Source organism: Cebidichthys violaceus, unplaced genomic scaffold (genome assembly GCF_023349555.1).
Source record: "Cebidichthys violaceus isolate CVI_PGR_0920_01 unplaced genomic scaffold, fCebVio1.0.p SCAF_34, whole genome shotgun sequence".
NCBI lineage: Eukaryota > Metazoa > Chordata > Actinopteri > Perciformes > Stichaeidae > Cebidichthys > Cebidichthys violaceus.
Window position 1 is genome coordinate 45753 of NW_027176528.1, and position 13534 is coordinate 59286.

Sequence of the window (13534 nt, forward strand, 5' to 3'; positions counted from 1 at the left end):
TTTGCTAACACGATTGCCATTACAAATTTACACTTCTTTCCCAGAATGGCAGTAAAAAAAAAAAAAGATGAACTAACTTTAAGTTAGTAATTCAGAGCCAGCATTTCTTCATTTTCTCTCTAATGTAATTCCACATGCTGTCATTGTTTTGGCTGCTCGTATCAGCGAGAACAGGACTCCACTGTGCTGCTGTGTTTTCCTCCGTGGCGGCGAGGGGGAAGCCATAGTGTTGACACATTGACCAGGCCTGGCAAACTCTGCAGTGGCTTTAGAGTGACCTGAAATCACAGGAGCATGAGTGGAAAACACAAACATCTGTTGCAGTGTCCAAGAGGACTTAGATTTCCTTTTTTACATTTTTTCTCACTAAAGTATAAAAAAAAAACAACCTCTCTCTACTTGGTTGAAACATATTGTGTTATAATGCAACGATTATCACAGAAAATGTTTATGTGCAATCATCATAATCTTGTTGGGCAAATATAAAAGGACCCCACCCGGAATTATATGAAATGACCCCGACCTCTTAACGGCGCATTAAGGGGTGGTGGTGCATAATGCGTTAAAATGACGTGTCGACACCACAGAAACGATGCCAGTGGAAAGTCAACTAGAGTCCTCTGTCATGGTGGACACACAAATTAGACGCATCCACGTCCCTAGCTCTGAGCTTAAAAACATAACCAGTGAGAAAGACAGGAGGGGGACGGGTCAAACCAGCAGACCACTGTGAAGTTACTTTAGTGACGTTTGTTGCGTGTTTCCGTATTTGACTTATTTTAAGCCCAGCCATGATGTTTTTCCTAAACCTAAGTGGTTTTGTTGCCTGTACAGAATGTGAAATTGTTTCCGTGGTGGCAGTTTTAACATGTTGCGTGCCACCGCCGAGTTAATGTGCTGTTAAGAGGTCGTGGTCATTTCATTTCACAGTTGGTAAACACTGCTACCTCTAATATTTAGTACGTTTAGTAATGTTCTTGTATTCAACCGAATGGCCAACATTCCCAGAGAGGCACTGACGGGCCTGTCTGAAGAGCCAGTACAAATGTCACTATTACTGCTTTTTTCCCCCCGAACGGTTCAGAGTTTCATTGTCACTTTTTAAAGTGCGGTCTGCACAAACGGCACACACAGCAAAGTGTAAACACTGTGACTCCAACCAACTCAACGCCTGCAGTGTGTGTTTATGATTCATTATTGTGGATGGCTTTGATTCAAGCCTAGCTGACCCAGGCTTTCCTATCTTCGTGAAAGAGTCTCTTTTACTCCACAGCAAAAATAAATAAATCATTTAATTCAAATAGGATTGACGTCAACATTTAGTAAGATCAGAGGGCGACAGAATCCACTGTAGACAGGGACGTTTTCCACAACTGAGAGGTACTAATATCAGTGTGTGTTGGGGAGTTGAGGAGTTTCCTCTCTCTTAGTTTTCATCTTAAATTGCTGCAATAAAAAGCTCAATTTGCACTTCACTAGTAGCAATCTTTGTGCAGGAATTGATTTTGTTGTATTTCATTTCAAATTGAACACCACTGAAAATAATTGTGGGGGGTTAATCAGTGAATGAACAAACAGAAACAGAAAAATCATACTGTAAGCTTTGCGTTTTACAGTCTCCCAAGTTATTTGCACACAAAGACATTGGCATATGTTCTTCATTACATAAGCCCTGTGACTTAGTCATATTCCATTATATAAGCTTATGATAAAAGACAGATGAAAAGCACAGAAGTTTTATGTGCCATTATGTGTCTCTTATACTGTGTTATACCTGCATTCTCCACTAGAGGGCATTGGTAGTTTTCAGTGTAGCCCCAGTTGTGCCTCAGTATCCATGATACCCTCCTCCATCAGCATAAATGCACTCATTTATTTCAATTAAAGCAGACATACAGTAAATCTCTAATTACCCAAACACCACTTTATTTTTTTACAGTGCACTCATTAGTGCTGAGCTTTTATTGTGTGACCGCCAGCAGGCTGACAGACTTTTAAAGAGACTCCCTCCACTCCCCCATCATTAGTCTAAGGGTAACGACTTCCTTGGTCATTGGCCCTGTGCCATCTAAAGACATTTCTTTTTTAAGGACCCTTTTTGTTGTAATCTAATCTTAATATTCCTGTGTAAACATCCTGGCTTCAGTGTGATTAAAATGCAATTACTCTGGCTGCTCTTGGACCTGGACCCACATTATCACCATCTCAGGGTGGTCTGACATTTAATAGCCTCCGTGTGTTTTTGTGCTCTCGGTCGTCCATCTTTGAGAGGACCATTGTGAGTTTTAGACCTATGAGTGAGAAGGGGAATCCTTACTTCTCAAAGGGCTGTTTGGTGGTTAAGCTGTCTCTAGGCCACAGCTCGAGAAAAGGCTGGGGTTTGCCATTTTGGCAGTGATGGTTAACTTAAGCCAGTGGTTCCCAAACTGGGGTCCGGGCCCCCCTCAGGGGGGCGCCAGAGATTACAAAGTGTGTGCCAGGATTTGTTTGCCTTGAGATTGTCCAGATTAGGTTTGCACATGCAAGTAAAATCATAAAAACACACTTACTGGATACAGAAGTCTTTTATTAACAAAAACTGACGAGTTGTATTCATTAAAGAATCAAATTAACAAACTCATTTAATACGTTGAATTTCTTTATTCAAATTGAGGATTTTGTTCAAAAGTTAAAGTGTGTGAATCTGTATTTCCATCTTTGTGGGAGCTTGTTTCATAATGTGGACATCTTGGTCTAATGAGGACGTGTTAGGCTCTCTGATAAACAAACGTGTTAGTAACCTACTTGAAGAAAATTAGATTTTGGCTGTGACAATGGAGGTTCCTCTTTTTGCAATTTGATGCTTACTGTAAAGTAGATGGTGAGCCACATGTGACCTCCCTTAATTTCCTGTGACTTTAGTTAAAATCACAGTGAAACTGTATCTTACTGCCCAATACCCCTCTTTATTTTGTGAGTTGGAACATTCAGTCCTTAGGAATGTCTGTGCTGCTGATTTTAATCATTTTTGTTGTATTTAAACATAGCAGCATTTAATGTCAGATACCATGCGTGTTTTAAAGCTTTGTGTGAGCCTCATGTGAACAATGCTCGGCTCAGTACTTTAGGAAACTAGGACATAGTGACACTTCAGCAGTGGTAGCAGTAGGACATCTCATATTCTTGCACATACTGACAAAAAGGGCTGGCAGGAGACGTGCGCTGCGTCAAAGATTAGATGATGCGCTCTTGGATAAAAAACCCCAAAAAACCCTCAACTTTTTCACCAAACCATTCAAAAAATACAAGCTGTATGTGAAAATAGGACATTCAAAACACTGAAACCTGTAGTTTGTACTTAAGCATGTTTATGTATTGGCATGTTCATGGGGCTGCTGGCTCATATTCATATGATATTTTGCTTCTGGTTTCACAGGTGTCCCCTTGGCTGTTTCGCTGAGAGAAGATGAGGAGGCATCGGTTGTTACCGCTTTGTGCCCTCCTGGGAGTCCTGTTTTCAGGGCTCCTCCCTAACCTTGAGGCTCAGCAAGGTAAGTCGAACTTAGTTCATCTCAGCAGGCTGTGCTAATTATGCAGATGGTCGTTCTGCTTGCACAGTAATGTTCTTTTCCAGATTTCAGCAATGCACAGTGTGATATAGTCTACAGGTGCACCTTTTCATATATTGCAAAGAAAAAGTAGGATTTATAAAAGTGTGTATGACATCCTAAGAAAAAACAAAACACATTCGTGGAGCGATAGTTCACTTCTTGTGAGCATTGTTGTTAAACTGGCTATTTTTCGATTGTAAATTATTGTTATTATTATTATATTAAAAATTTGCACAACAGTGGACACAAAAAAAATGGAATAGAGGCCTCAGGAGTGTTAGAGTACCAAGTCCAGTCAGATGTTTTCAATAAAGCAAGCAGAATGATGCTGTCAAACTTAGAATTACTTAAACATTTTAGTTGCATTGTGCAACAGTTAGTGTTAAGCACCAATACAATATTTTGGTATTAAACATCAAGCATCTTTTCCCCGGTCTTCACTTTTGTCCTCCAAACACTTTCTTTCAAAGATTGTGCACAAGGGTTGGAAGCTGATATATACTTTCTAGTGGATTCGTCTTGGAGTATGGGCAAGGAGAACTTTGAACATGTCAGACAATTTCTGTACAGCTTGATACAATCACTTCACCAGGCTGGAGGGGACAGGTTTAAATTTGCCCTCGTGCAGTACAGTAATACGCCTCAAACTGAGTTCCAGCTCAACAGCTACCCAACAACACAGGGAGTCCTGGCACACATCAAGGCTATGCCGTACCGCGGCGGGGGCACCCGGACTGGCCTGGGCCTGGATTTCCTGATTCGTACACACTTGACCACTGCTTCGGGCAGCCGCGCTGTTGAAGGTGTGGCCCAGGCGGTCGTGGTGCTAACGGATGGGCGCTCCCAGGATGACGTGGCCGAGCCGGCTCAGGTGCTGTGGCTGGCAGGCGTGGAGGTGTTTGCGGTCGGAGTTCAGGATGCGGTTGACTCGGAGCTCAGGGAGATGGCTAGCAAGCCCCATGACATTCATGTATTCAGTGTAGACTCTTTCCTGACTTTGAGGGATATAATCCAAGATTTAGTAGTGGGGCTTTGTGACGCAGTGACCCGGTCAGGGGGTGGTCCTGTGGCAAACGAGGCCCCCGTGGCTGGAGGAGGGACAGGTAATGAAATGGGACCAGTGTCACTACCATTACTAATGTCTACATGTGCAGGACGAAGCTGCTGCCTTCGTGGCCGTGACTGGATTTGATCATTAACACAATCAAGTATTTGTTTTTTAACCACAATAACCTTTCACTATCCACCTGCAAAATTAACATCACTTGTTTTGTCTTACCCCACTTAATACTCCCTTAATGCTTTACAAATCACAGTAAGATCTGCATGTAATAGACATCCCTACAGCATCTTAGATTTGGTGCAAAGCCAGAAGAAAAACAATGAGTATAGATCGAGAGAAAGCTTTTGAAGTGATGAGAACATTCTGTCCCAGGCGCATTTACAATTGGTAGGGATTTGAGTTCTGTGTTTGCAAACAGCAATAACCTCAGTAATAAGACACTATTTTCTGTTTCTTTTAGACACATCTGTAAATGATGACACTATACAGACTGCAACATAATAACATTGTAAAATCCAAGCATTGACACCTCAGACTGATATTTGTTCAGAAAATCCTTGGAGAAGAAAAAAGACTGGAGGATACCTTACCCTTTAAAATATCACATCTGAAAATCAACCAATGAGCTTTTAACAATAGCTAACCATGCACCACTGCTTATGTGTCTTGTGTTTGTTTTATCAGTCACAATGTCTCTCCGTGTGAAATATGTGCAATATTCTGTATTTGAAACAGAGATGAACCTGCTTGGACTCATCCTTGACCTGCAGCAGTACTTTGAGAATATCTTTACATGTTGATGTACAGAAATTATATATAATGAGTTAAAACACATTCCTATGAAACTACATACATAAAATGTCAAATATCCAAAGACAACATTACCTTTGCCAGCATACAATATTCAAATTGAAATGAAACTCATTTTACATTGAATCACATGTAATTCATCCTCAAGTACTGTAAGCTTGTAGGCCCCAAGGATGTGCCACAGGGTCATGACTGGTCACTTTATCTGAGGTCCGTAACAAGAGTCTGCATGGGATGGCTGAACCCAATGGAGCTTATACAAGGGACACGTGAGACTAATTTAACAAGGATGAAACAGCTTAATGTTTTTTTTAAGCATTATTTTTTTTTTCTTTATGACTTGCAGTTGTTATAATAGTGTGGTCTCATGATGGCGTACCCTTCATCATTATTCTGACAATTCCTAATATTACCTGACCACTTGTGGTTGCTTTTTAATTATATCGATTATAACGATTAAACAATTAGTTTTTACACATTTTAAATATTTTCCATTTTTTCCCCTCTTCCCCGCTCAAAATGTTACATTTGTTTCTACAAAATATGTTCACATTTCAGATCAGGTCACTCAGCCACATTCAAAACAAATTCCATTTCCCAGAATTAGTTCACAATTAATCAAAATTGTCAAATTGTTTTACTAAACCGCCCCTGATGTTTAAAAACAATAGTTTGCATGGAATTTTGATTTTTTGTTGACCTAATTAAGCTGTTATTGTTGACCATATAATATGGGGAGAATCAACTACATGAATCTTATATAAATGATTAGTATTAATACTGTAATTAATACTATTATCATTCATATTGACAATCATCATAATCAGTCACCCTTATGTTACCTTATGTTATGTTACTAGAAGAGAAATCACACTAAATATTACAACAATCACGACTAAAGAATGCAAAGCGACCTTTAGGGAAAAAAGAATGAACAAATTACATGACTTTTATGAGATCTCCTTGGTTCAGCCTACATGCAGCATGATGTGTTTTGTAATGTTTGATTCATTTGTTCACTTTCAATGTAACTTGACACATGCAATGATTTGCAAGCACAAGTTCTTTGACTGGATTCTTTGTTTCTATCTCACCATGTTAACGCTTTCACAAGTTCCATTTTGTTTTGTTTTCTCTCTCTCTCCTTAAAGCACAAGAATCAACTGACCTAGTACTCTTAATTGATGGATCACAGAACGTTGGAGCTGCAAACTTCCCCTTTGTGCGTGATTTGGCTTTGAGAATCATTGAGCGCCTTGATGTGGGCAGGGACACTATTCGGGTGGCCTTGGCTCTGTACAACGGCGACCCGCAGATAAAGTTCTATCTAAATAGCTATGACAGCAAATCATCAGTCCTGGAAGCGGTGAAGGGCCTTGCCTACTCAGGGGGTGACGAGTCTAACCTGGGGCTCGCCTTGGAGGAAGTGGCCGAGAGCCTGTTGAGCCAAACAGCTGGGGGCAGGGCAGACGAGGGTGTGCCCCAGATGTTGGTGGTTGTCAGTGCTGGGCCATCCACTGATGATACTGGTGCCGGTGACCGGGCCCTTAAGAGGGCCGGTGTTATCACAGTCGGCTTGACGATTGGTGACACTGCCACTACTGATCTGGAAGCAGTTGCTACAGATAAAAGTTTTGTCCTGTCGACTCCTGATTTCAGAGCATTGGCGAGCATGGGTGACCGGCTGCTCCCATACATTAAAGGGGTGGTCCAGCGCACCATTATAATTCAGAATGAGTTCACAGAAGGTATGTAACTTCTCTGTACAAGTTGGCAAGGCATTGTGGGAAATCAAAAAGTTCTAAAGAGCTCATATTGAATGTAGTGTGCAAGGTAAGATATGCTAAACTTGAAATTGCATTATTCTCAGTCATATTAAGGACTTAACAGATGTGGTAATGATATATTAAAAGTGAGAAATATTAACTCTTGTAAGTGTTCTGATGCAAATATATAGATCCACAAAAGTGAAAATCATTAATCCATTGCAAAGACATCTGTAAAGCGGCATAGAATTTTAGAAGTTCTTCCATTCATGTTACTAATGCAAAATGCATGTACTTTACTTTGAATACAGTTTTTTGTAGTCAAACTTTGAGAAAAAGAAAGTTCCAACAAATGTAGCAATACTCAGAAGTACATGGCCCACCTATATTAGCAATGTTAAATGGCATTAAATTATATTTTACAAACTGTTTGAAAGACTACTATGTACAAATCAGCTATCAGCAATAGAAACGACAGTTCATAAAGAGCACAAAGTCACTTACAGGCTATGTATTTTCATTTCACATTTTGTTGATTAATCATTAATGTTATTGAGCATTATCACTGATATTCTCAGCTTAATCTATACCGTATATCTTGTCCATATGCAGCTGTCAATACCAGTTTTAAAAAGTGCCAATATTAGTTCAAACTTATATCTAATTATAGAATATCATTGGTGGGTTTGGGCAGCCTTTAGTACTTACAGATTTATCATCATAACATCACTTAAATGTAGTTTTTTTTCGGCATATTAATGCTTTTTTTTTTTTACTTTTCAGTCCTAGCTGTGGGACCACGAGACATCATCTTCCTAATTGACAGTACGATGGGTGCAACGATCATCAACTCTGTGCGTGAATTCATCAAGCGGTTTGTCGACATCATGCCAATTGGCCCAGACCAAGTGCAAGTGGGTTTGGCCCAGTTCAGCAATATCCCTCGGCTTGAGATGGATCTCAACTCCCATGGATCCAGGGAGGCATTAACTGCTGCTCTGGGCGCTATCAAACCGAGGCCTGGCCAGGCAGTCAACATTGGAGCAGCCTTGGACTTTGTGCGGACGAATATGCTGCGACCTGAGAAGGGAAGTCGTATTCAACAGGGGATACCCCAGGTTTTACTGTTGATGACCAGCAAAAAGTCCAGTGACAGTGTGGATGCACCTGCTATGGCCCTGCAGCGACTGGGTGTATTGACTCTAGCTGCAGGCTCCAAAACGGCTGAGGAGGAGGAGCTGCGAAAGATTGCCTTTGCCGACAGCGTTGCATTCTATATGAGGGACTTCCGCTCACTGATTCGCAACCCAAAGGCAATCGTTGATGCTCTCTCCACTTTAGCTGGGGTGGTGGTGACTGAGGTACCCACTGAGCCAGGTAATGCTTTGTCTTCTATGTACATTCAATTTATTGTAATAATGATTGTAATAATAATGTAATCAATGAAGTAACTAAAGGGACATATTAAGGAAAACCTTGAATAAATAGATGGACAAACAACTAATGGAGATGCTTCCGAACAAGTGTGCTGCATGATAAAATGAATTAAATCCTACATGCTCTTTGTTGTGTGACATACCCAACTGAACGCATGGAAAAGTTTGGACCGATATGTTGGCCAACGCTTTCTAACACTATCAGCAAACCACCAAAACAGGAAGTCTTTTGGAATAATTGTGTCCCATGAAACATGAGACAATAAATATAATCAAGAATGTCCAGTTTAAGTACCAGATCTGGTCGTTTTGAAAGCTTTGGTTTTGTAGGTGCCAAAACACTGCATACAGAATACGAGTAAGAGACAGGATTGTATGTTTTGAAAGTTATGACAGTGGCAATATATTATATATTATATATATTGTTCAGCGCAGTTAATGGCAAGTTGTGAAATAGTCACAAAATTCAGTCTATTGGTTTCATGTAGATGGACAGGAATTGTCAATTTTTTGTGTCGCTCAGGTTAACTTAACAAACTAAATTCATCCAGGTGACTGTGGAACAGTCAGAGCTAGTGACTTAGTATCAGTAGGCAAGAAAAAAACAATTATACTTAAGTTCTGTTTCACAAAAGATATTGCGCTAAAGATATTACAGCTTAAACACACCCATAATGACAACTAAGTGTAATTTCCCCTGTTTCTGTGTATGAGGGCAATTACCCATGTGGCAAAGTATTAATGTTGCCTTCTGCTCCAAGAACGCAGTAGGCAGAACAATGGCAGATGAAAAACATTTATTTATTTTCAGACCGCAAGCTACTGACAAGGTGCAAAGGCATTTCTCAAAACTTCAGGCAGGGAATTTAAAGATGACAGAGAGAAATGTAGTCCGTATTTGGGATTCAATATCTCAGTCTTTCAGTGCAAATTAAATCCATAACCCAAGAGGTAAAACCAGATGAAGCAAAATTGTAAATGTGCAACAAATAAAATCAGTTAAATGTAGGAATAAGCCATACGTTGAAAGTGAGTCTTTAGAAGAGATTCAAAAGAGGATACTGAATTTGCTTGCCTTAGATCTCCAGGCAGGGATGGCTTTAGTGACTAGTCATTATTTTGGAACTGTTAGTAGGGTAGAGCCCTGCCGGATGATCTCAGGCGGCGGTCAGGTTCATAGGGAGTCAACAGATGGCAGATATAGGAAAGGACCAGGCCATTCAAGCTTCATAAACTAGCAGTAAAATCTTAAAATCAATTCTAAAGCTCACAGGTAACCAGTGAAGGGCAGCAAGGATTGGTGTGATGTGGACATCTCTCTTGGTATGAGTTAAAAGCCTGGCAGCAGCGTTCTGTATCAATTGCAGTCTTTGAATGTTTCGCCTGCTGAATAAAGTGCATTGCATTAGTCAAGTCTTGAAGAGATAAAAGCATGAATGACTCTATCTAAGTCTGCAGATGAAAGGAGTGGTTGATTTTTGGTTAGTTGTCTCAATTGAGCAAAGCAGGACGGCACGACTTTGGTCACATGAGTGTCAAAAGCCAGTTCTAAATCAAAAATAACGTCTGGGTTAAGTAATGGGTACTTGTCTGCAAGTGCTCAAAACAAAGAATCAACTTTGCAGCCTATACAGATAACAATTTCCATGAGCATCATTTGACCTTTTAATATGTGTCTAATAAAGTGTGTCTTCCAGAGCCTGAAAGTATATGTATGTGGTATGACACAGTATAATTTGTAAAATTGGTTTTCTTTTTGTGCTTTTCCCTAGTGGTGGAGATAACCACAGTGCAGACCACAAAAGTGGTCCGAGACATTGTCTTCCTTGTGGATGGCTCAAACTACGTTGGCAGCAGTAACTTGCCCTATGTGCGAGACTTCATGATCAACGTGGTCAACCAGCTGGATATACGTCCTGAAAGGGTTCAGATTGGTCTTGCGCAGTTTGCTGATCGTCAAAAAAAGGAATTTGACTTAAACAGCTACAGCAACAGGCAAGATGTTGTGGATAAAATCTCTCAACTCAGGCTGATTGGAGGCTCAGTTTTGAATACAGGAGCTGCATTGGAGTATGCCCGTGCCAACATGTTCAAGGCAACAAGTGGCTCACGCAGGAGGGAGGGAGTCCAGCAAGTGTTAGTTCTGATCACAGGTGGTCCAGCCCAGGACCAAGTTAAAGCGATAGCCGATAAATTGGCTATGTTTGGAGTTTTGACTTTCACCGTCACTTCTGGACAAGCAGATGAAGCCCTAATGAAAACAGTTGCCTTTGTTCCAGATTTGGCTTACCATGAAATAAGCTTCTCTAATTTGCCAGCTATGGCAGAACTAATCATGCCAAAGTTGATAACAGTAGTTGGCGATATAGATGTGACAACATTACCAGAAGAAACTGGTGAGTTTTGCATCTTTCTGTTTCTATCAATGAAATAAATGTGACGTAAATAGTGGTATCCCGAGAAACTAAAATTGTTTTTGTTGTTTTCCCTCAGTTGTTGCTGGAGCTGAAAGGGATGTTGCCTTTCTCATTGATGGCACAGAAAATGTTCGAGCAGATTTTGCCTACATCAAGGATTTTATCATTAAAGTCATTGAACCACTTGACATTGGGACTGACAAGGTGCGAGTTTCAGTGGTTCAACACAGCGAGAGGCCAACTCCAACTTTCTACCTTGACAGTTATCAAACCAAAGATGACGTAATAAGAGCTGTCAACGGAATGCAACTGGCTGGTGGACGTAGCCTAAACACAGGAACTGCACTAAAATTCATGAAGGACACAATCTTGTCCGAAAGGCATGGTAGTCGGTCTGCGCGAAGTGTCCCTCAGTTTCTAATCGTTTTGACTGGAAGCAAGTCCAGGGATAACGTGAAGGATTCTGCTAGTGAACTGAAAACATCGGGAGTCGTACCATTTGGTGTTGGTGTTAAGGATGCAGACCCAAAGCAGATTGAGGCCATTTCACACAACCCTTCCTTTGCCTTCACTGTGAGGGAATTCAGTGAGCTTAGCAGCATACCACAAAGGCTCAACAACTATGTGGGACTCCCAAACGAAGAGCTGACCCAAGTTCTGCAACAAGGTAAGCTAAATCTCTTTTCTTATTGGTGTGTTAAACTTGCTATATGAAAAAAAAACAACTTCCACTTATGTTTTTGTTTATCAGAATAACTGAATCTTATTTGTTGTGTCTTAGCACAAAGCAATGCTGCAAAAAGAGATATTGTGTTCCTACTGGATGGCTCTGATAACACAAGAAAAGGATTCCCAGAGTTAAAACTATTTGTTCAGAGCATAGTTGAGAGCCTCTCTGTCAGTAAGAGCCAAGACAGAGTGTCTGTGGTTCAGTTTGCTGATAATCCTGAGATCAACTTTCATCTGAATGCTCACAAAGCAAAGAATGACACAATAAATGCCATAGATAATTTACGGCACAAGGGTGGGAGGCACCAGAATATCGGGAGAGCTCTCCAGTTTGTGAGGCACAATGTCTTCACTTCCTCAACGGGGAGTAGAAGACTAGAAGGTGTGCCCCAGATTTTAATTCTTATAAGTAGTAAACCATCCACCGATATTGTGAGAAGCCCAGCCTTTGCTCTTAAAGAGCATGGAATTGTGTCAGTGGGGATTGGAGTGGGAGAAGCCAATACAAAGCAGTTGGAAGTGATTGCCTACAAACCTGGTTTCACATACAAGGTCACTGATTTCTCCAAGTTGCCCTCAATCCAATCGCAACTTGTTGCTACACTGAACATAAACAAAGAAACAGGGGAAACCATGACTGGAATCTCTGATTTAGTAGGTAAGAATTCCACATTTATATCCTTAAAATTGGAGTACAGTATTATTTTTTATCTTCTGAATAAAATTCTTTCATGTCTCTGTAAAAGTCTTTCACTCAAGAATATTTAACATAAGGTTTTTAGTCTAATGATTAACAATAATAAAATGTTTTGGCCCATTCCTTTTGCACATACATTTATGATGACCCTTGCTCCAATATGTGTTCTGTTTGAAAAAGCAACTGTTCTGTAACCCCTAAGCTTTTAAGAATCCATCCCTCTTTTATACCTCTTTCAAATCCGTCCACATCAATGTTACTTTGCAGGCAACAAATTCTTTCATACATCTTTCTGATAAAAATATGGTTCTTTAGCAGTTCTGCTTGGAATAACCCTTTCAGAGAAGTGGCTTATCTTTCTTTCCATACCGAGTTTATTTCTACACTTCTAACTTGCTCATGCTGATTATACGCATGGGTGTAGAAAAGTCTTGAACACTTTTTCTGTCTATTCATGTATCACCTTGTTGCCACAGCAAGTAAAAAGAGGGACATAGTGTTTCTGCTTGATGGTTCGGATGACTCCAGAAATGGACTACCAGCTATGCGTGAGTTCATCAGAAGAATGGCAGAAGAGCTCGACATTGGCGAAGATAAGGTTCGAGTGGCCGTAGTACAGTATAGTGATGACGCCACAGTATACTTCAACCTAAAAACTCACCGAACCAAAAAGGCTATCATCTATGCTGTAAGAAATCTGCGCCATAAAGGAGGAAGACCTCGGAACACTGGAGCTGCACTCCAGTTTGTACGAGACCATGTTTTCACGGCTTCATCTGGGAGTAGACGCTTGGAGGGAGTCCCTCAGATTCTGTTTTTACTGACTGGTGGCATATCCAATGACAATGTTTCAGGGGCGGCATTAGACCTAAAACAAATTGGTATTTTGTCTTTCGCCATTGGAATGAAAAATGCTACACAGGAGGAACTTGAAAAAATTGCTGTCTCCTCAAGATTTCTTTTCAACTTTCCTGTCTTTGGTGAACTTTTGTCCATTCAGACAGAGATAGCTGCATTTGTCCAGGC

At 40.6% G+C, this 13534-nt stretch overlaps 1 protein-coding gene across 2 annotated transcripts in view; it reads left to right on the forward strand.

The window, feature by feature from the left end:
• The window catches only part of LOC137883632 (collagen alpha-3(VI) chain-like), a 161451-nt gene that overhangs the window by 4794 nt on the left and 143123 nt on the right, over positions 1–13534 (forward strand). For both annotated transcript variants that reach the window (XM_068725189.1, XM_068725190.1), the window contains exons 2-5: positions 3416–3530; positions 8013–8606; positions 10438–11061; positions 11159–11749. In XM_068725189.1, coding sequence (XP_068581290.1) covers positions 3446–3530; positions 8013–8606; positions 10438–11061; positions 11159–11749 — 1894 coding nt within the window. In that variant the 5' untranslated portion in view covers positions 3416–3445. The remainder of the gene's footprint in view (positions 1–3415; positions 3531–8012; positions 8607–10437; positions 11062–11158; positions 11750–13534) is intronic.